Raw genomic sequence first — 23,622 nt, 5'->3', positions numbered from 1 at the left:
AAGGCGGAAGCGTCGGGGAAAAATAACGCGAAAGAGAAAAGAGAGATCGTCTTTCTATGCCGGCTACAAAATTGGGACGATTCGACAAAACAGAAGCAGGAAGAAAAATCGATGCGAAGATATTTTAAGAATAAAATATATCGAACCGTGCCACGGTAAAGCTATTCGTACATCATATTTTTCTCACCTCGGTCTAAAAATCGTTTCCTTTTTCAAGTTGCTATTTGTCACCTCTATATTACGGCACTTGTATGTTTTTTAGATGAATATGATCTCAAGATCTCACAATTTCTGATTTATGTTGAATTATCTACTGGATAAAACATTATCCGAACGGATAATACTTTAATATTCCTCATCTCGTTGGAAATGGATCTTTTTTCAGGAAAGATATTGAAGCGCGATTAAAAATTAGGAATTTATACGTTTAGAGATACAAATACTGGTAAATAAATGTGGTGCATTGTTCAATTAATCTATAATAAATATAATTTCAACAAACAGTTTCATTGACAAAATGTTTTCGTTTCTATATGCAATTTCAATTATATGAAAAATTAAAATCTGGAATCCTTTTTTGACCCCTTTGTGTTACGCTTATATATTTCAGTTCCTAAAGATTTGCTTCTCGAGAAACACTGTTGAAAGACTCAACAGTGCGGTAATCGCGCATCCGTCCCCGTTTTATCAGCGTTGACTTCTTTCACTGCGCAAACCAAGGCGCGTTCGCGGTCGATAAGCCGAAAAATCCAAAGGAAGGTCCTCGTCACGGACCGAATTAACGCGGTGCGAATACACGCCTGATAAACGTTGCCCGTAACTGACCTACTATCGACACCACGCTCGCGTTGCTCCTCTTGGCTATATGCGCCGGTCCCGCACGGCGAAGCAACGCCTGCGAGAGACAACGCCGAAAAAAATCGTAACGCGTAATCGGGTTCGCGGAATTTCACGATCGGCTGTCTCACGAGCGATGAATCAATGGGCGCGTTCAGCAGACCCAAGCCGTTCGCTAGCAGTCGAACGTGCGTGGCTCTTACTTTTAGAACCAACCAATCAACGTAGAGTGTTGATAAGACGAACTCAACAGTTGTGCCTGCTGGACGCGGCCAATCACAGTATACACAGTGCGATAAGAAAGAGCGCCAAGCGCTGATTAAGAAGGCGTCGCGTCGTGGCGGCGAAGAAAAAAAAAGCATTCGCGCTCGATCGGCCTTCAAGTCAGCATGAATTCCAAGCGCGCGTGTTAAGCCAAAGTTCTCTTTTTACTCTCTTCTTTAAGTATACGCGTGTAGATTCCGCACGCGTTACGTTAGAACAATTTTATCGGATTTTTTAGACTAACTTTTACGCAATTATGCAAATACAATTACAGAATAAGAAGACAAATCGCGTCTCCATATCGCGCGCGAAGACAAATTAATCAACCAAAATTTATTTTATCAGTATCCTGTGAGAGTTGCCACGTTATATTCTTCACCCGTCTCAATACGCGTATGTACAAGACAGTTTAGCAAAAACAAAAATGAGAACGATCTCTGCGTGAACGTAACCGTCCACGTGAAAAAAATAAACGCAATTTGTCTTCAACGGTGATTGGTTTAAGGCTGAAATTAAAAGCGACGCACACACAGTGCACTCCGGATCGGAGTCGTTCGAAGAAACGGGGAGGCACATCAGGTGGAAACGAAATCGCGTTGATCAATACGAGCGGAACGTACGCGCGAGAGTTGCCGCATTCCTGTTTTAAGTACGCGGGTAATACGCGCGGTGACTCGACACGTTTCAGGGAACAGCGTTGTTATAGCGTCGACGCGTCGAAAGTCATATACCGAAAATCAATAAAGTGGAAATCCTGACGATGAGTGCAGCCGAGACGTTCGGAGTGCCTCCTCAAGAAGGCAAAGCTTCCCCTTCCCCCTGCCGCCCTCCCGTGAGGAGGATTCACGTACAAGTCGCGGCGACGCGGTGTAATTCACGGGGAAAAAAAAGAGAAGAAAAAAAAACAACATTCACACCGGCACCGACGTAATCGCGACCTGTCCGCGACTCAGCTCGGGACCGAGTTATTGATTCGAGGCACGTAATTTAATATCAAACTGATAATAACGTCGCCGCGCGTCAAAATTAGGGTCTTATTTCGGAAGGCCGTGCACGTACACGTGGACGGAGCGAGGATCGATGCTCGAAAACACAATCGGCGGAACTGCCATACAGAGCCAGCCAGTAGCGCTTGCGCCTTTTCACGTAATAATGCAAATAAGGGCTGCAAACTGACTTGGCGAATGGTCGATTTACGAGTAAATTTGAAAAATGCACGACTTTGAACGTAATAAATTGTATAATTGATCAATATCTCGTAACTGTCGGCCGCTAGAACTAAAGTTGTGCAATTTCATATGTATATATAATTATAATTTCATATCATATTTCGTGTCTTTTTCGCGTAGTCCTATGAGAAACGATTCTCACACAAATGAAAAAAAAATGACATCGCATTGAACCTAAATGTGTAAAAAGCCATTTGCAAAAATTATCTTAGAAATAATGGGTGCGTTCAGCCGATACTCCGCTAGCCTAGCAATCGTGAGCAGTCGCTCGTTTTCGCTCGTTTCCTCTCCTTTGACCCAATGGATTAAAAGGAGTATCGGCTGTGAACGCACCCAATTAAATGAATAAAGACGGTTGCTTTACATAACTCACGAATCCATCCATCTCTCTTCTACTTCGGAAAGCGAGAGACGACATTTATAATCGTGAAGTTACGAGGAAACATATAGATTACATTATAGACAGTCCGAGAGATAAGGTACATCTCTCTCTCTCTTGGACATTTCTTCCGAGAATTAGTTCGTATCAGTCTTTCGGAGAAAAACCATTCGTTCAATCTGAGATATCGGTGTTTCGTCGCACTCTCTTCTATCCGCCGCCGGGCTTTTCCCGCCGCGGCTCCGCCGCCACTTTTTCGGAAGACGCGACGCGCGCAATAACGTGATTGCGCGATAATACGAAATGCAGTGGCGTCAAGACCTTACCCGCGACATCTCTCTCCCACGCGGTGTTGCCACCTGTAGGATTTTTAGCAATAAAGAGTTTTGGCAATGCCAACGGATCGCGGAGCCTGACGGCGGGGAATATCGCGTGCACATTTGTGGAAAAATCCCGCGTGTGAAAACTTTCATTTATCAGTGATATATATCACGTTCGTTTTCAAACGATTTGCAAATGCGTCAGATCTCACAAGATGGAATTCTCTATCCAATCTTTATATAATTTCTGTACAATTTCATATGCCGCATGTTACATATAGATACTATTTTATTACGTATTAGGAGCATGTGTATTTTAATTCTTGAAATATATCTCAAATTACATGAAATTATAAATAAAATTCCATCGTAAATTTTGACACGAATTATAGATCGTCTTGAGCAGGCGTAAAACAGTAAAACTAAAAGAGAAAAATTCAAAGATATAGAAATTATTATTAAATGCGTTTGAATACCGATGCTTTATTGTTTTGATTCGCAACAGAAAACATCGTCCTCTGATTTTGAAACGATAAAGTGTAATTTTATCAATTCAAAATCAGAGCACGATATTTTAGAAACGGGGATTTTTTCGCGCGTTCGGGGAGTCTTTCTCTTTAAAGATATGGAAGCATCGATAATCTCGTGTACAAAATATATCAATTCGCACGATAATACACGGTAATTCACGATATTGATCGATGATTTCCAAAGTTTCGATAAATTATTTATCACTTTAGATTTTAAAAAGTTATCATTTTTTCTTCCGATAAAAATAATAATGTAAAAGTTGTAAAAATTTATGTTTGAATAACCGCCCTCTTCTATTGTCATTAAAAACTTTTACATTTCTAACATTCGATTAGCTTCGTACTCGGCTTCGTAAGCTCCTACGATAACCGAATGCGACGCTGTATGCTTGGAAAATGCAGATAACCCGCGAATAACACGATCAATTGGTTCTGGTGTTATTGAAAACGGGGAAATTCAAAGATCCAGATCCACTTTGGTTCTAAATCTAAGGGATCATTTTGAAGAATAGGGTCGTCGCAATTTCTTACAGCGTTATTCGAGACTCCATGCAATTCAAGTACCCTGTTATTCGAGAGTCACCCGTAGGTATATCACGAAATGAAAGAAACTCGTATGTCTCTATCGTGACAAGCCGATAGATTTCGATCGATATCTCGGATAAAAATAACGTTTCACGAAAAGAGGTACATAAGCTATCTAAGACAAATTATCAGAACATAAAAATTTTATATGGAATTAATTTGCTAATTGCTATTATTTGCTTTTAAAAATAACTCTTTAATATATATAGCTGGAGCAAAAAAATTATTTTTAAAAGCATAAAATAGAAAAAAATAGCAAATAATTTTGATATTATTAACTTTTTGCTTTTGATTTACATATATGTTTTTTTTTTACAATGGCTGGATAGCTTAATCTTAGGCTATCCAGCCCTTCGTAACTTTTTAATAGCTGGAGCAAAAAAGTTACTTTTGAAAGCAAAAAATAGCAAATAATTAGCAAATTAATTCCATATAAAATACTTTATGTTCTAATAATTTGGCTTAGCAGATAGCTTAATATACCTCACGAAAAGGTGCATCTTTCAATTATTCCAATACGCCATTCGCCTCGTTTTCTCGTTTCTTTTACGTTGAAATGCAATGACAATAGCGTATATTGGCAATTTTTGAAGCGAAGAAATAAAATCCAGGATTACCGATTAAACAATCGACAGGTTAGGTAGACAATGCAGTCGGATCGGACCGACGTTGATTAACGTTAATTCTAATTGAATCAATTTTCCCTTTTCTGAAAGAAAGCAGCAAAGGGTATCGACGCAACCGCCGGTTAGGGCCTTGGCCCCGACATGGAAAAACTTAAACACTCGAACCATAAGCAAATTGACCAATAGCTATCTCAAGTTTTCGAGAATTCTCGACCGTGATTGGTCAATTTGCTTACCGTTCAAGTCCTTAGGGTAATATTTCAATCGTCGGACGACAAATTTTTCAAAAGTACTGATTTGCCACAAGATATAGAGGATTTCTGGAAACTCGGGAACTTCTCCATTTAGTAACCGATCAACGCGCTTAAAAAATTTGTCGCGCGACATATGAAATATCAGCCTTAGATATACCGGCTTAAATTTTTCCACGTGCCATGGCCCTTAAGACCCGGACACATAGAAAAACTTAAGCAGTAAAACTCAAGCAGTAAGCAAATCAGCCAATCACAGTCAAGAACTTAAGGCACGGCCCTAAGCGGTAGCGAATCCATACCGTTGATTTCTTACTGCTTAAGTTTAACTGCTTAAGTTTTTCTATGTGCCAAGGCCCTTACCCTGCGCAGTCCGACGAGCGTATCGCGTTTTGTTCGCGGGCTCCCTTCGCCGCCGCCGCGCGGGGCGCGGGCCATGAATCGGCGGACGCGCGGCTCGACGGGGAAAAAAAGAGCGCGGGACTCGGGCTCGGGCCGCTCGCGGCGCCGCTTAAACAGCTGTTTAAGCGGCGCGCCGGAGGAGCGGAGAGCGTTGAACGGCGTAGTTACTCACGTACACCAGAGTTTTGAGGTTAGGACCAGGCCGAACGACGGGCGCGCGGAGACGCGACGCGCGGACGGGCGCGATTCCTCGACGGCCTCCGGATTCTCGATTAACGCGCTCCGCCCGCACAATTTCTCCTCGTACGTACATCTCGGAGCATCGTACGCGGAACACGCGCGTAAACAACGCGCTGGTACGAGCGACGCGACGCGAGGCGACAATCACGAGTGACACGCCGCGCCGCTACCTTCCGAGCCCTAACCTCAAAAGCGAACTCCGCGCGGTGGAAATTCGCGCGCGCGGAGCGAGTGAGAGAGTGAGCGAGAGAGAGAGAAACCGCGCGCAAGCACGTATGTACATACCTTCGATGCGATCCTCCTCACGCAGGCTGGAACGCGTCTCCCTTTGTCCGTCACGCTCGTGCGGCCTCTCCCGACGATCCACTCCGAAAAAACAAGCCGGCGACGCCGCGAATGATAGGCGAGGGGGACGGGTAAGACGGGTGGGGGTGCGGGACACGCACACGACAGGCAGGTAGATCCGGTCGAAAGAGAGAGAGAGAGAGAGAGAAAACGAAGAACACTCGGCACACGCGTCGAGAAAGAAAAAGAACTCTCTCGCACACTTTATCGAGCACACCGAACGACACAGATGTACGTGCGCGTATACATGCGGTTATACGTAGACTTTATGTATGGCGCACCACCGTACGTTTCCACTGGTTTTCAACAGTCGCGCGCTTCACCGACGGAGCGACGATTGCGTAGGTGGGGAGCGAGCGACGGGGTAGACGGCGATGTTGGCGACAGCGGTAGTGGAAGGGCGGAGGAGGGAGACGGAAATCTCTGGTTGTTCGACGTTACGAAGGGATACTTCCTCTTTCGCGCGCGAAACAGCGGAGAGAGGAGAGAGAGAGAGAGAGAAGGAGAGAGAAACGCCAGAAACCACCTTCGAGCTTATCGCCGAGCTGTCACCGCGAGCATAACGCGCGCGCGCGCGCGCGCGCGCTTCCCTCGGCCGAACGCCCGAGCGGGTGTCGCGCACGCACGCACACAAACAAACAAACAGGCACGCACGCACGCACGCACACGCGGGTAACACGAAGCGCGAGCGCGGCGGGATCGTATCCTCGCTCCTCTCGTCGCGCCTTTCTCGGGTCGCGGCCGTGAAACTTCACCGTGTATATCCGCCGGCGCGGATCTCTCTCGCCCCTCTCCCTTCTACGTCTTCCACGCGCGGGGAGCCGATCGGTCGCGCGGCTGGGCGTAGCGGCGACGCGATATTAAGCGTTGCCAACGACGGTAGCGGTGGTGGTGGTGGTGATGGTGGTGGTGGTGGTGGTGGTTGACGGTTGGCGACGGTAGCGGTGGTGGTCGATGATCGTCGACGACCGTGACTCACACGTGGACGCTCGCGCGCTTCCACCTTCCCTTCCGGTGCCGAAACGTCTTCTCTCTTGTCCAGTCAGGACATCCGGCTTCTCGGGCCCGGAGATTCTCGCGATCGTCGATCCCCCGTTCCCGCCGCTCCGTTAGAACGAGGCGCGCGCCACCCGCGAGGATCGCGGATCGGGTGACGAGGCGGTGTATCGAATTTTACCAACTCCGGAGTCCCGCGTTCGAGGAGGCACGACCGGTTTGTTTTCGTTCGTTCGTTCGTTCGAGAACGAGCGGAGTACGCGCGTGTACGGCTCCTTTCGGGTTACGGTCGTCGGCGTCAACCCGCGTGACGCCGCGCGGCCTCGCGGACTACTGACTGACTTACCGCTGGCCGTTCTCGCTCGTCCCGCCGTCGCGACGACTGTCGCGTGGTATTGTCTTCTACCTTTCCGGGGTTTTTCGCGACGCGACGCGCGGCCGGGGTGACCGGACCGGACCGGGCCCCGCGGGACCGACGACGGACGCCTTAGGGACGCGCCCCGAACCTCCGCCGCTCCCGTCCTCGCGCTCGGCGATCACGAGGCGCCCGCGTACCGTCGACGCCGGCGCTGCTGCCGCCGCCAGACGGACGGACGGAGGGGGAGGGGGGTGGTGGATACGCGGCGGAGAGCGCGGTGTGGACGTACCACCGGCTGACACCCCCCGCGACAGCGCCGCAATGAACTCGCCCGGCACGAAGGGTCAAAAGCACCGCGGCAAAATAATAACAGAACGCAGCCGCCGACGCCGCTGTCGGCAACGACAGCGCGTGGTGAGCTGGGCGGCCGCCGCCGTTGTCGTTGTCGCTCGTCGCCGCCGCCGTCACACGAGCGCGACGACCTTCCCGTCTCTATATCTCTACCACCGCCCGAGACCAGCCGTGACCGGCGGCGGCGGCGTCGCGCCGGGACGACGCCGCGCTCGGCAGGACGGCGCGACGACAATAACAACGTCGTCGTCGTCGTCGTCGTCGCGCGGCACGGATAACGCGACGGCCGTCGCTCCTGCCGGTATTGCCGGTGTTGTTTTTGTCGTCGTCGTCGTCGTCGACGTCGACGTCGTCGCTCGAGGGGATCCTTCTTCTCCCGTCGACGGGATTGCCGATATCGTTGTTTCCGTTGCCGTTGCTGCCGCTACTGTTGACGGTAGCGATGTTGGGGATGATTACGGCGGTGGTGGTGGTGGTGGTGGTTGTTCGCGGCCGCGGGTTTTGGCGGGTTTCCACGGGCGACGAGCGCGCACACCACTGGCACACACCGCGGCCGCCGTGCATTCACCTCGTCCTCGCAGCACGCGCCGTCGCTGCTGTCGTCGCCGTCGCTACCGCCGACGCGCACCGACGAGCGCTCCTCCTCGCCAGCTCGCGTCTCAGCCGTGATCGGAGGACGCCTCGCGGAAGCTGCACCGACGTGAGATCGTTGCCGCCGCTGCTGCTGCTGCTGCTGCTGCTGCTGCTGTTGTTGTTGCCGCCGCTGCCGCTGCCGCTGCGCCTGCTGCCGTTACCGCGGCTGCTCCCGTGCCGCCGCGCCACACCGAGACACGCGAGACGACGAGGTTGCCCGACGCACCACTGGCTCGCGTACGCGCGCGCACGGCCACCGATCGCGACGACGTCGAGCGGGCGCTCGAGCTCGCGGCTTGCACGACGGGTAACGCGCGACGTTCCCGCAGCACGCACGAGAATCGTACAACGTCCTAACCGCGGGGACACCGCATCGCTTTCACGGGCGAACATGGAGCTGGATCCATGCCGAATGCTTGGCGAATCGGCCGCGGGGCGGCGCGCACGGGCGCCAACCAACAACGTCGCGGCGGTAGGAGCGCGCGGGAGAGAGGAGGAAGGGGAGAGAAGAGAGAGATAGCGCTGGCGCGCGCGCGCGCGTACACCGCGAAATACGGCACGGCCTTCGGGGGCCGCCGCGCCGTCGCGCCGTCGCGCCTGTCGCAGGCCTGCCAACGCGATATCGCGCCGCTTGACAACAGCGAATGCTCCAGATTCGCGTCAGATGGCGCCCCCCTCCGGCGATCTTAAATAATCGAAATAATACCGTTTCGTTCATTAAATTGGAATTAATTTTTTATTTAATTATCTCTCTTTGCTGTATGAACGAGATCCCGTTAGGTGTAACTTCGGCGCGAATGTATACTAGGATCATCGTATTTAAGTAATTTGATAACACGATGTTTGAAATTTAAAGCGAAACTGCAGTTTGTCGTGGATTTTGAAATATTCTTTGATTTATCTAGAAAGAAATTCTTTGCTCTTCTCTTTTCAAAAAGAACTTTTTCTTCCTTTAATCGATTAGAGAAAGGCGCTGGAAAAGTGCTAAGGCGAAAAATTGTATATAAAATTCACACGAATAATATTTATTAGGCTACCGAGACCCAATCCTGACACCGTTTTTTAATCTGCATTTTAACTCTAAAAGTTTATTTAATTAAAAAAAAACGACGAACCTTTTGCATCAATCTGATCTTGCGCTAGCTGAGACTTGCCGAAAATTAAGTCCACGTCGTTGATGAAACTCAAAGTTTGAAAAAATGACGTGTTTCTTATAAAGTACGTAAAGCAACATGATACCGTTTAAAGAAAAATAGAAAAAAATAAATATAGTTTCATAAATCCGTTCTGGATTTGGTTCTGCTGTGACGCTGCGACTGTGATGATCGTTAATCCAAAATCAGGAAAATAAAAAAAAAAGAGTCCTCTTCTCTTCCAATAACAGATCGAGATCGGAATTAAATCGATTAATTTGAATTCGTTCGATAGGAATAACAAAGTGAACGTTTCGTCATTCCATAACCGCGAATGAGGCCAATTACTGAATGCAAAAACGACATTCATGAAAAATGCAATTGTTTCGCTTTGCTGAAAGTTTATAATCGTGTCGTTCGATCATGCGAAAAAAACGCGGCACAGGTTCAACGATCGAGGACTGCCGGTTCTTAAATTCCCGATGAGTTTCCGGTCGCCGGACGATCAGATTTCGAACGGAGATGCCGCAGGCTGCAAAGTCGATCGAGGAAAACGATAGCCGGGAAAGAAAGAGAGGGTTTCGCTGAAAAGCGGATGATTCGGAATGACTCACGAATCACGTTTCGCAATCGGGAAATCGACTCGACGCGACGCATCATCAGCGACTTGACGCATCCTCCGCCAAGATTTCCGTCCGAGATCATTGAGCGATTTCGCGATATGACGCACTCGTATCCGGAGGCAAAGCCAAGCGGAATTCGCGAGCGATCTGAACCGGACGTTCGTAAACTAAAATGTGCGCTAAATATATTGCGGTATAAATTGCTCGCTAGAGTAATTTTGAATCAAACGGCCGTGGCAAGAGATTAAAAGAACGCAATTTTGCGGCGCAATTATACGCGTAACTTCTAAAGAGCGCACCGCGCTAGGGATTTACGTCGAGTTTAAAAGAGAGCGATTATTTTTTTCAAAGCGCTGGGCACATTTCTTTTTGAGTGATCACCCCTCTAAATTGCTAAAATCAGTTTTTATTTGTAAAATACACATACAAATCAATTAATAATTGTCTATATTTCTGTTTGCACGTTCGCTCAAAACGACAATACTTTTATGTACAGTTATATACCTAATCAATTTAAACGGACCGTGAAATCTTTAATTATCGGCATGGATGAATATAAATACGCAAAATAACACTATATATATCATATGAAAATATCGTTACATCGATCTTTTTATAAGATAAACAATCAAAATAGAATTATGTCGGTAATTATAATTTTACAAATATTACAGACATTCTGGGAATAAATTTTACTATAATTTTTTAATAACAAATAAAAATAATGCAAAAAATGTATCAACTTGCGTATGTGAGAAACTATTATTTTATACTACGGATATTGTTTATTGCAAAAATTCATAAACATCATTTACGAAGCATGATTATGGAGAATAATTTATAGTTTAATTTTTTTTTGGGAAAATTTTTATTCAATTTTTTTAATAACTCATTTTCTTGTGACTCGAACAGTTATTTAAAAAAATCTATATTTCGATTGTATAATTACTTGATTAAAAAAAGAACATAACGTTAAACAATCGAAAACTTTATCAACAAATAGACTTAATATTTGCATCGTTATATAAGCTTCATATTTATTGCGATACTATAATAGCTTCCGTGATGAGATGGTCCGGCCAATAGGATGTTGTTCCTGTGAAAATTATAACACAAAATGAAACAAAAAATAGCACGGATGTGTAAAAAAACAAAAAGATTATAAATGACGCACGAGACGTTCGTTAAAAGACGAAACTATACAAACTGCATAACGTGACGCAATACTTGAGCGGCATCGTGCAACCGGTGCAACGTTTGCAATTCGCTTGAGATTCGGTCGCAGCGTATATTGTTTGATCTCTAAAGAAAATAATAATAATAAGATACGCAATGTAAAAATAAATTTATGGCCAGTTATATATTTCTAGCTCTATATCAGGTGCCGCGTAGAGTTTCCATAATTGCGGAATATTATATATATGTATTGAATTATTAATATATTGAAACCAAAATGACAATATTTTTTCAAGAAATTATCTTTAGGATGAAAAACAGTATTAGTGTACAGTTATTCCACAGTTCCTATAATATATATACATTTAAATTCGTAACTTTTATTATTTTCGTCTGAGATTTTTACATTACACTTTGTTTTAAATTCGTGACATCTTTTAACATAATTTAATTACATCTTCATTACATATATGTTTTCTCAATAAGATTGTATTTCGTTACGCTGAAATTGTTAAAGTATCATATAGTATACGCAGTAAAAATGACACAAACAAATGTCAAAAGTGTTTATCATATCTATGAGATCTTACCATGTAAGATTACATATATGTATGTAACATCAATTTGATTGTAACTTTCTTATAAAAAAAAAGTTGATATAATGTTTTAGCGGACACTAATCTTCATTTCAGCGCGGTATGCACAAATTAATTCTTTGAAACACACTTGCAAAGATACTTGAGCATATCATTATGCCCTATAGCTTTTTTCCACTTTGTTTCACTATAAATTCATTGAACATTTATCCTGAAAATTGTATTCTCTTCACTTTTTATCATTTAACATCGAATAATTTCGTGCATGTGTATCATCAGTATCATTTATTGATTGATCGTTTATATTATTTAAAATAATGTTTGCCGCTTTCTATCTATATGTATACATATATATACATATATATAATGAAGTTATTCATATGACGTGTTGAAATATTTCATATATGCAATGAATAGTTTTAAAATTTGCCCCGAAAGTTTCCGCGACTCCGATACGGTCTTCCTCCTACATGCTTTCCTCGCACATTATGGCTTTTGCCCTTTACGATTTTTCCTTTTCCGTGCCAATCAGATCCCCTTTGGAATGTATGGCCAGTCATGATTTCATCGTCGGATTCTTCTAATTCCATCGGGCTTTCTCCACGACTATGATTGCTTCTTCTGTCGTGAAATTCGTCGCGCTCCATAGACCGTCTATGATACTCTGGCGAATATCTGTCATGACTATAGTGATCGCGCATATCAGAGTGAGAAGAAAAATCATCTCTACTTCTAACAGGAGACTCCAGCCTCAAGCTTCTAGATTCGTGTTTTATGGAATCTAAATGATACTCTTGTTCATCGGATCTTCTAGGAGGAGACGCTTGCCTGTTCAAAGTACGTCTTTGCGAAGAGTTATTTAGACTCCATCTCAGATCCTCTACTTCGCGATACTTGGATCCATATTCATATGTATCCCGCGCGCTCCAATCTAGACGATCCATTATCGGCCGTTTTTCTTCTTTTACCTGCTGGAGATCGTGCTCGTAGACCTGTGATCCAAAGTCGGCCGTGGTGACGTGTACTTGCACACCCTTGCTTTCCGTTTCCACTTCATCTGTCTGACAGATCTTCTGATGCATTTGAGTTATCGCTTTCGGAATCGGTACCGGCTGTTCCACGTTGCTCTCTTCCCAGAATATCTTGGTTTTGCTTTTCTGCAGAAGTATCGAATTCGACGTATGGTCTTCGGAAACGTCTTTCGTTTCTTTTTCTTCGTTGCGATCGTAGAAAAATCTACCCTTCATCTTTAAACGCGGATCCTCCATTGGAAGTTGAAATAGCGCTTGTTCGCAATGTCGCATTATTTCAGGCTTGAATCCTATCAGTAGAAAAAATAGAATCTCGTAGAAAATAAAATTCTGAATTTTACATACATATATATGTCGTAATGCTTATACAAATATGTCATGCTTCTTGCAATCTTCACGCATGTTGTAAATCGTGTAAAAGGAAAGTGTCTTTAAACAAAAGTCCACTTTAGATGTATATCTCTAATTAGACATGTCACACAACTCGTGTAGTGTGATTGATAAGCAGTTTAAATAGAATTTCAAAATTTAAAAGTTCTTACCTGGATATAGTACCGGTATATTAGATGAATCTAACGTGATAAAAAAGAAAATATGAAAAATTAGTATGGTTCAATAAAGCTTAGTTCCACACAAACGTTGGTTAACTTTCACAACCTTAGGTTAACTCACTCTTCGTCTCTTTCTAACGTTTCCCTTAGAAAGAGACGAAGAGTGAGTTGACTTAAGGTCAGAAGTTAACCGACGTTTGTGAAACTGGGCCTAAATAAGATACATGGGAAATATTTGTATCTTTGTGGTGAACGAAAAAGCGGCAACTATATAAGTTCTGTATAAATCTTTACGATCGCATAACAAATTAAAACATACTCGCACCTTTGGCTGAAACAGATGCTTCCAATAGACTGGATAAGCTGGTTTTTTGCTGCAAGATCAAGTCATAAAAATTATATTAATTTTTTTTTTCTACAAATAAAATACATGATTGAAAAAAATACAATGCTTCGTACGACAAATTAAAATAAATTAATATTCGACCTAGCGATAAACACTCCTGGTCGAATTTAAAACAAAACTAAATACTCATCGCTATCATATGTATTGCAATTACTTTTGGTTTGGAGATGATCGGCGGTTCGGGTGTCTTTATTCGTTCCTGGGGCGGAGAGTAAGCTTCGTTGTACGACGACGATGCCGCCGGTCCATGTTCCGTATAGCTCTGTGACGTAGAAGGTGTGGCTGAGCGATTCAAAGGTTTGTTTGGAGGTTCAAATTGATGAACCGGTGTTTGTTGGATAAAGGGTACAGTATACGATGGATTGTACGACATATGCGTATGATCCATCATCGGAGGAGGTACAGGTTGCGGCGAGGGTATCGGCAAAGGAAGCAACGGCGAGCGCATCACCGATTGCGGAGGTGCTTGCGGCACGGCAGCGGCATTCGGCTGATTGTACATGACCGGACCGGATGAATAATTGGCTGGAGGCAGGTTTGGGGTCAGGGATGTCGGCGGCATAGGTTCGAAATTCATTGGCGATGCTGTAGCCGGCATAGATTCGAAATTCATAAACGATCCGGTTAGCATAGGTGGTAGCATAGATGACGATGGCGGACCCGGCTGATGCGTGTACGGGGGTGCTACAGACGGTGGTGGTGGCGGCGGCTGTGCTGGTGGCGGGTGCGCTGGTGGCTGTGGCCTGGATTCCGCTTCTTGTTTATATGTAGGCGGGTTGAGTAACGGTGCGATTCCTTCCATCGTCGCGGACGGCACGTATCCACTTGTGTTCGCGCCGGTCGACATGGCTTCGTTTCGCAGTTGTCTTGCCAATTCGTTGATGAAGGGTGAACGCTTCCTGACGCGCTTCTCCAATGATCTGCTACGTGTGCGACTTCGGCGACGGGGGCTGTATCGTCTGCTCACTGGCGAACGACTCGCTCGTCTGCCCGTTGGTGAACGGCTCGATCGTTTTCTCGGACGTTCCGTGCTGCGGCTCCTTCGATCACGAGATCGGCTTCTCCGGCTTAATCAAGATAATCAGATATAATCTAAGATATAATCTAGTACATTTTTATATCGTGTATATATATTTGTACAATGCAATAATATAAAATTACAATGTAAAATTTAAAACGCAAAGTTTGAAAAATTATATCTATCACAAACAACTACTTACAATATTTGTTCACAAAATGATATTTGTGACTGCTATACACGCAGTGTAAAAAGATGATTTTTAGCTAGATAACATTGAGGTTTTTTTTTCTCTTTCTTGAACGAGAAAGAGTTTAAAGCATTAAAAAATATCTTAACAAAGACGTTAAGAATATTGTCTCCTCACCGTTCATGCGTCCAATCGGCGCGTCTCCTACGGAGTCGCTCAGGACTCCATCTTCTATCTACGCTGGACCGCCGTTCTCCACTAAGTCGTCTAGGGCTTCTTCGTCGATCTGGACTTAATATAGGAGTTCTCCGGTCATAGGATCGTGGTGAATTTTTCCGTCTGCCTGGACTATATCTAGGACTTCTGTGTCTTTCTTCTGTTTTTATGATAGGGGTTCTACGGCGATCCGGGCTTACGAAAGGACTTTTTCGTCGATGAGGACTCAGCCGAGATCGATCGGGAGTTCTGCGCCGTGGCGAAGATTTACCGTAACGTTGCAACGATTTGCTCCTGCGATGCTCTCTGCTTCGTTGTGCTTCACGCTGCGCTCGTTCTCTGTTCTGTTCCTCCGCGATGCTCTGAATGGCTTCAGTTTCCGTCCCAGGCGGGACTACGTTGTCCGAGTCCAACAAGTACTTGATCGCCTTCTCCTTTTCGGCAAGAAGCTTGTTCTCGGTGTCTCTCTTCGTTCGCATTTTGTCCCTTTCGATGTCTTTGGTGCTCTTCAAAGGATCCCGACGAATCTCTTCGCGTTTCTTCTCTTCTTTCTTCGGCTTTTTACGTTTGTGAGGTCCTTTAGGCTCGGGACGATGGTGCTCCCTATAATTATCTTGTCATCATTCGTTTGCCAGAGGATGCACACTTCCATAATATTAAATATAACAGATTGTACACATATATCATACAGATAGTGTAGAGAATGAGAATGATCTGACAACGTGGCATTGTAACTTATAACTAAATCACTAAAATTAGAACATAATACATTTGTATACAATATAAATTAAAATGTAATTAACTGAAACTCGAGAAAAGTCGTAGTGCCATAATTAATGTCCCTACAATGATTGCACTTAGTAAGTAAGAGCAATACAACGGCTTTATTTTTAATATCAAGTATAGTGACAATATAATGTTATATAAAAATCATTTACAATAATGACACTACCTAGAGAGTTGGTTCTCTCCTTGCTTCTTAGACCTTGTCACGTCTTGCTCGTTCTCGCGGTTTTTGTCTTCATCTCCTTCCCATGCGTCCACAACGTCCAGTCCTTCCATAAAGTCTTCATCGTCGAGGAACTCCTTCAGTTCCTTCAGTTCCTCCTTCAGTTCTTCATCCGGTATCTCCTTGAGACCCATGATCGCGCGTTGCACATGATCGTCACTTTTCAACAAAGGCTCCTCGATTATCTGGTGAAATTGCTTCACGAATATCTTGCCAGTGGTCTTCGTCGCTTGCCCTTCCGTTTCTTTCACTTCTTTCATTTGAACATTGTCTTTGTCGCTTGCGTTGTCCATGTTGCTCACCAATTCGCGATTACCTCAGTATTCTGAAGTAATCAAGAAAATATCTTTGAGCTCTAAGTAAATTAATTATGCTTCTCGTATCTATATTGCTATTGCAACGTGTGCTTAATAAATCCCACAAAAAATATACATGCTTTTACATATGAAACAAACGTTTTTGTACATAAAACGATTGAATGATTTATAAATAACCAACTTAAGGCATTGTGCAGTTTCAGTTGTTGTTGCTATTTCAATTCATTGTTGTAATCCGTACAGCCGTACATACTGTTGTACTCGACAAGCTCTACATTATTTCATCTGTGCTTTAAGTCTGTGTCTGTAAGTTTTATCTTCGGCACGTTTTATCGAGATTCAACATGGCACTGTTGTTCCTGAGCGTTTAGAATTATCTTAACTCGGGGCGGCGTGTAAATTTTTTACAGATATTAATCTCAGAGAACACTGATAAGCATATATTGACAAGCACAGTACGGCGATCGGGTTCGATCGAGAAACGAAATAAACGACCTTCCGCCGAGCTTGTGTGCTAGTTCGACTAACAGGCAAGGTCCAAAACGGTCAAAACACACGTGAGGGTTTCCGCTTTACTTCCCCGAATGGCCCATGGCCCGAATGTTGCGAGGACCGTCGACCGTCGTGAGGAAGGGGTGCCTGACGCAGGCAGCCTCACTGGCCTCACGTAAACTCCGGAAACTGTGGTAGCCCCACGATCGTTGCGAGGAACCGATAAATAACGATGCAAATCCGCAGGATTCCGAGCGAGTACGACACCCGAACCGGAAACACCTGTGCCCGCTCGACGACGAGTTTTCTCACCCTCTAACTCGCCAACTCGCCATGTTGCTCACACCGAGCACCGAAACTAACCTAATCCCCGGATCAAAAGTGCACGAGTGCACTTGCGCGGCCGTACGCGCTTTATTTTCGTCGTATCGTATATACGAAAATTTTCGCGACTTTTTATTCGCCGTATCGTTTCTCTCGTGACAAACGGCGAACGCGCGTGCGAATAGATTTCAGGTTAATGCAATGAATAAAAACGTAACAAACGTCCCGTTGAACGTTTCTGTTAACAAAATTGTACCAAACTGCACTTTAAACAATCTCTTAACAATCGTTTAAATGTTTAACAATTCTTGCCTCTATTTGTTATATTCGCCGAACTCGACCGAAAGTGTTTTCTTTTTTACATAATTGCATAGGCTGTTCTCTTTGCAGCTGTGCTACGTGCTACACTTTCGGCACTCGGAATGAGAAAGGTGCGGGCGGGTATGAAATGAAGCATTTAGAGAGAAAAGGAGAAAAATTCTTTAGAGAAAAAAGGAGAAAGAAAAAGCGCACACATATACATACATAAAAGCTTCGAAAAGATATACCTGTTCTTTGCAGCTGAACTTTTTGTACTTTTGATCCTTCTAATTATATTCTCAACGCATAAATTTTATATGCATCTCGTTTTGAGTACAGAAAATTTAACATATAGACAATTGTTCTACATAACTGATATTAATTTATTCTCTATGCTTAAAATATGCAACATAATATACGTATAATTTTTCATAAGAATGAAAATGGAATGCAGCTATTAGTGTTTCAAGAAAGGCTGGAAATTCGAAATTTTTTAACATTCCGCGGTTCAGTACCGAAAGATCCACGTCTTTTTTATTTCTCGACACAAATATAAGAAAAGAAATAGATGCAAAAATTCCATATTCCGTATTTATTCCATATACGCGGTTACACTTACCGCAAGAGACTACAGTGTTCTTTAGGTATAATATATATGTATAATAAATTCAATAAATAATACAGAATATAGTAGCGTGTAATATTGAAAAACGTGACACAGAAAAGCTAATTCTCGATCTTGACTTATGTTTTCTGAAGACACTCTGAATTTACTCTGAATTTATACATGTGTTCTGAATTATTAGAAATAATCTAATCGCATTCCAGGATTGGAATACGATTGGAATTTATCACACAGTATTAACCCTCCGTCTGTATACGTGGATCTATGGCATCCGAGCCAAAATAATATCTGCTCATAATTTGTAAAACTTGCAAGCCTGCCAGAAAATATGAAATAAACGACGATTATCAAAATAATTAAAAAAAAAAATCGTCGACTATACAATGTAGAAAGATTTTGTGAATTTTTTAATATTTTTCAAAATACTTTAAAGAAGGGGAAAAAAAAAAGGTATGCAGATGGAGACTTAATGTAACATTAACGAGATATTATGCGGAATAAAACGCTAACTTTTGGTCCATGCCAGAAAGCATACGATGTACATTTTCAGCACCGTCATTACCGTTGGTGGTTTAGCTGCTGATAGTATAACTGATCATAGGTCTTTTTGAACTGCAGCATGTGTAGGAACGTTTTGTTTATTATTTTTGGTATCCAGCTATTTACGAAACACTCGAATTCTCGAAAGATATGATTCTGACTGTTCTCGTCGTTCAGCACTATGACCACCGCTACAGGATTGTCCGCCTTTTCTAACGTACACATAAAATCTAGCCTTACGTTGTTCGCCTTGTCATGCTCGGTCAATTGCTCCACCACCTTGTCCGACATGATCGCCTCTTTCTCCAGAAGACTCATTTGAACATCCAAAAGGGTCCTATTATTTTTCTTCCTATTATACCACACACATTTGTGTCCCGTGCAGTAAAATGTTACTTTTTGATGATTTCTGGTATGTACGTCGGATAATATATCAATTTTCTGCTGCTTCGTTTCTTGATCGAGCAGCATCTCGACTCTCAATTTAAAGATCATTTCGAAGATGTCCCTTATTAGATTAAAAGTGACGAAATACCAATTATCTTTCTTGTACTGCTCCTTATCGGTAATATCCGTACGTGTCTCGAAATCTTCCGGTAATCCAGCAAAGATGAAACGACCAGCTCGTATTTCATTTCTGAACCTCTTCTTTTTTTTCTTCGCCTGCATCAATTGAGGAGGTATCGCGCTGAATAACATGGTCAATAAATAATCGTAATTACTTGCACTAGCTGTCAAGCAGATATCGGCGCTGAACTTGCAACAAAGTTGAAATGCTATTAATGCACGATCTGACGTATTTGCGGCTGTGTTCTGATTGAGTTCGATCGGATCCTGCAGACATACTGGCTTTTGAATATCCAATTTCTTGGCACTATTATCCGTGACGAAACTTTTATATCTATACATGTAATCGGGTAACTTATCTAATTGTGCGAAGTCAGCTGTTGAATATACTTTTCCGTCCAGTAAACATATCACACGCGAATTGAAATTGAAATTTTCGTAAAAGAAGAAGAAATTGTGAAGCAGTATTGCGATATTACTGTTGTTGGTAATGGCAGGTAATGCGGTATCTTCGTTAAAATTTACTTGCCACCCATCCATGGTTTCTGGAGCACAAGTTCTCTGAAGGTCTAGTAACGGTGGAAGAAGACCAACTGATTCCTGCTGGAGGTAAAATATAATCAGACACACCAATCCATAACTGGAAATTCTTCCGGTACCCGAAATCTTGAAATGCCTCGCCCAGTATTTGATGAGCAGCATCAGCGGTCTTAATCGTGGATCGCGTGACGCGCAATATCTTAAGAAGTTACTTTTATAGATGCCTAGGCCGTTCTTGAAGGAAATGTCGCAGGAGACATTGGTCGGCATATAACGGAACTTTATAATAGGTGTTTTCGCTTTAGGGATTGATACTATGTTGGAAAATATAGACTTCATGCTGTACATAACTCTTCTTACCCTCTTGAAAATTATTGGCGTCCATATATGTGACGGAATATCCGGCCTGTTACAGATCGGTGGTACACCTTGAACGGAGAAGTTGCTTAAACATACAACGATATTCACATACTATAGTAAAATTAGAAAATCTCTTACCAATTCGACCGACGTACATGTAGATATCTAAATCACTCTCTTTAAAACTCAACTGCGCCACCGTTGAGCCAAATTTATACGTTTTACATTCTGGGAAAATCGATCTAAATATTTCATCCAGATGAATACAAATGACATTATATCTCGTTACCAATTCAAATTCAGTAAGTTGCACCGCATTTAAAAGTGCTGCCATTTGGTTGTCAAATGTCACTACATTTTCGAAAACATTTTTTATTCGGTCGTAACTTATTGGATCCTCTTCTTCTAAATTTTTATTCTCAGTTCCTTTCGGAACAGTGTCTTTTTGTTGTTGCGCTATGAAACAATAAATGAACGTATTCATCAGCTCCACAGAAAAATAGTGGGAGATGGTAATTATAACGTATTGCTAAAGCTAAGATAACTGATATTTACCTTTGTCAACGCCGAAATTTTCTCCATTTTTCTTCAGTCTTCTCAAACATATTTTTTCATTTGCTAGCCAGTGTGACCTGCTCATTAAAATATCAACAAGTTTGCTGCAACAACGAAGCATAGATACAATATTTATAGAGTAATACAAAGGAAAAAAAATAAAAAAAATTTTCACCAAGAAAGAAAATAAAAATGGTGATATTCCTATATGTATAATTTAAAAACTTAATTATTCTATGACCATCTTTCTTTCTATCCGAAAATGTAGAACAATATACTCGTATGAACTAGACAGGTAAAATTTATTCCTATGTGTGTGTGTGTGTGTGTGTGTGTGTGTGTGTGTGTGTGTGTGTGTGTGTGTGTGTGTGTTCTGTCGTAAATATTTATTATATAAATTACCTGTCATTGTATTCAATCCAAATGGAGTTCCGTCTTTTAAAAAGCTGCTGTCTTTTAATTGTTCCAAATTGACGAAGATAATTTACCAACTCCTCTACCGACACATTTTTTGGTAAAGGCGCAACACACACTGACTTTCCTGGCAAATAATGCTGATTCCCTTCATATGAGCTCTGTTCCGATCTTGCGTCTTGGTGCTGATGGTTCGAGCTTGTAGCAATTTGTTTGTTCGTGTGTTGGACAGATTCAGCTGACTTAGAGTTCATGGTTCAAAATTATTCAAGCAATCGTAATTTATTATTCTAACTTAATTATACTTCTGTTTCTCTTGCACGTTCTCTTGAAAGTATTATTATATAACGATACGCTATATAAAAATAGAAAGATAAAAAAAATCACTATTTAACTAAAATTCAATAATTGACCATCTCTAGTGATCACTTTCAGAAAATACTTTGTTTCGATCAATCCTTTTGAATTTCCAGCACAGAGAACAACGTCATTGTCAGATTTGAGAAATATCAAGCCATCTTCCTTCGCTCTTCCAAAATTGATGTAAACAAAAAGTTCGGCGCTTTGACGTAAACCGTTGATGAAATTTAATCCCTTCGCAAAGTGAATATGATTTCTTTTCATACGTGATAGACCTTCAATTTTTATTTTTGGCCAGTACTTAAAATAGGTCCCGTGAATTATATCAAAGTCCACGCAGTCAAGTATCTTCAAGCTCAGTTCGCTGATCTTGAATATAGAGTGGCCTTGATTTGCCTTAATCTCTAAAACACCGTCAATAGTTTCAAGGGTAAACCTTTGCTTGTTATTTTCCTTTACTACTCTCTTGATGTCATCAATAGTATACTTATACAATGATTTAGTCAACAGTTCGTTAACTGCGACAAAGCCGTTTGGTTTAATATTTAAGCCTTCCTTTATAGCTCCATGACGTAGCAGATATGATAATCTTTTGCCGAGAGCAATGTCGCTTTTACTCTGACTCTAAAAATAATATAATAACAAGTTATTATATTGTATAAAATAACATTTGCTATATGGAGATCTATAATTATATACAATCAAATTAAGTAGATTATTAAAGTGTTTCTCAAAGAAATACGAATGCCAGTTCTTCAACTTTTTGTTAGAAATTGACATATTCTTTTGACAAAATCTAACAAAATATTTACTGCTGTTATTACTACATTAGAAAATATGTTAATAATTTCAATGCCAAATCACTTAAAAGAATATCTTCAATTGTTCTGTTCTTTCAATAGCAATCACATTACACCTAATTTTATTAGTAGGTTTTTACTAACAATTTGCTATAATTTTCACTATGATCTTACTTACGAGCAAAAATAAAGTGTTTAACTACCTTTAACCAGAGCATACAAGTTAAATTTTAAAATACAAAACTTATAATTATGAAAATAGAAAACAGGGAGGAAAAATATGCAAAAAATATCCAAACAATGTGTCATGTCATAACGATTATTAGCCTGACTCACGGTCGTACACACAAAACGACATGTACGTGTTTCAAACGAAGGAGAAGCACTGAAAGCAAACTACACATGCCCGCACAGAAAGGTGCACCCCATTAAACACATTCGACAGATGTCTTTATATGCAACGATCTTACATTGCCACAAAGTTAATAGGAAGCCATAATTTGGGACAAAAAATGCGCCCTTCTTTTCTTGTAAATAAATTACAAGCACGATTGTCTAACCTCTGAAAACATGAAACTAGCGTAGCTCGCAACTTTCCCTCGAACCAATCTAACCGGTCTTCCTTACGCTAATTTGAAGGCATACGTCTCGAAATTTACGATTTCTTAACAAGTCACAAATTTACGGAATTCTAATTGATATTATGACGACAACAATCGCATAATTCGCATAAATACCTACGTCTTAGCTATTTTTAGCCGCGGAATAAATCGTGTCTACGCTAAAGGCCATTGCATTGCACACAAAATTGCATAGGCTGCATAAGCATAGCATAAGACCGCTAAACCAATGAGCATCCAGCATAAAGTCGCCATTTCGATTTACATAAGATGCTCCGTGGTCCAGCGGTCTTATGCTACGTTTATGCTAATCTATGCCGTTTGTGTGCGATGGCCTTAAAGCCCCTTGCACAATGCTAAGCAATAGGCAATAGGAACAGGGAATAGAAATCAGAAATCATGTATAAATGCAGAATAAACAGTGACACAGGCAATAGACACAGAGTTTCCGTCACGTTGGAAACTCTGTGCCTATTGCCTGTTGCCAACCAATCATAGTATTCGAATTTTTTA

General features: G+C 42.4%; 4 protein-coding genes across 8 annotated transcripts in view; all 4 read right to left on the bottom strand.

Moving 5' to 3' along the window:
* The window catches only part of Mnb (minibrain), a 92,416-nt gene extending 84,879 nt beyond the window's left edge, over window positions 1-7,537 (bottom strand). The window contains exon 1 of one of the 2 annotated variants that reach the window (XM_077408168.1): window positions 5,949-7,537. The gene's annotated coding sequence lies outside the window, so the exon portion shown is untranslated. Of the gene's footprint in view, window positions 1-5,599; window positions 5,792-5,948 lie in introns of those variants that run through there. The other variant, XM_077408169.1, reaches the window with a different exon arrangement.
* A 3,987-nt stretch (window positions 7,538-11,524) lies between these two features.
* Window positions 11,525-18,173, bottom strand: LOC143898579 (uncharacterized). Of its 2 annotated transcripts, none has more exons than XM_077408152.1 (7): window positions 17,741-18,173; window positions 16,239-16,620; window positions 15,248-15,889; window positions 14,017-14,929; window positions 13,782-13,830; window positions 13,448-13,477; window positions 11,525-13,195 (listed from the first exon to the last, which is right to left on the bottom strand). In XM_077408152.1, exons 2-7 carry the CDS (start codon window positions 16,586-16,588, stop codon window positions 12,294-12,296), a joined length of 2,886 nt encoding a protein of 961 aa, XP_077264278.1. In that variant the 5' UTR covers window positions 16,589-16,620; window positions 17,741-18,173; the 3' UTR covers window positions 11,525-12,293. The 2 variants fall into 2 exon arrangements, with proteins under 2 accessions (XP_077264278.1, XP_077264279.1); XM_077408153.1 differs by lacking the exon at window positions 17,741-18,173 and adding an exon at window positions 16,794-17,726.
* A 619-nt stretch (window positions 18,174-18,792) lies between these two features.
* LOC143898580 (speckle targeted PIP5K1A-regulated poly(A) polymerase-like) lies at window positions 18,793-21,583 on the bottom strand. 3 transcript variants are annotated; one of them, XM_077408155.1, is made up of 5 exons: window positions 21,318-21,583; window positions 20,916-21,019; window positions 20,499-20,816; window positions 20,361-20,428; window positions 18,793-20,063 (listed from the first exon to the last, which is right to left on the bottom strand). In XM_077408155.1, the coding sequence occupies exons 1-5, from the start codon at window positions 21,581-21,583 to the stop codon at window positions 18,912-18,914; spliced, it is 1,908 nt and encodes a 635-aa protein (XP_077264281.1). In that variant the 3' UTR covers window positions 18,793-18,911. The 3 variants fall into 3 exon arrangements, with proteins under 3 accessions (XP_077264281.1, XP_077264283.1, XP_077264280.1); XM_077408157.1 differs by having other exon boundaries at window positions 18,793-20,060; XM_077408154.1 differs by having other exon boundaries at window positions 18,793-20,428.
* A 136-nt stretch (window positions 21,584-21,719) lies between these two features.
* Window positions 21,720-23,224, bottom strand: LOC143898581 (tRNA 2'-phosphotransferase 1-like). The gene is made up of 2 exons (XM_077408158.1): window positions 23,050-23,224; window positions 21,720-22,313 (listed from the first exon to the last, which is right to left on the bottom strand). The coding sequence occupies exons 1-2, from the start codon at window positions 23,059-23,061 to the stop codon at window positions 21,720-21,722; spliced, it is 606 nt and encodes a 201-aa protein (XP_077264284.1). The 5' UTR covers window positions 23,062-23,224.
* Window positions 23,225-23,622: the final 398 nt, after the last annotated feature.

The sequence above is a fragment of the Temnothorax americanus genome, unplaced genomic scaffold (genome assembly GCF_048541705.1).
Source record: "Temnothorax americanus isolate GAGA-0224 unplaced genomic scaffold, ASM4854170v1 Scaffold24, whole genome shotgun sequence".
In the NCBI taxonomy this organism is placed as follows: domain Eukaryota; kingdom Metazoa; phylum Arthropoda; class Insecta; order Hymenoptera; family Formicidae; genus Temnothorax; species Temnothorax americanus.
The sequence above is the reverse complement of the archived record's forward strand: the minus strand, read 5'-3'. Positions and strand labels throughout refer to the sequence as shown.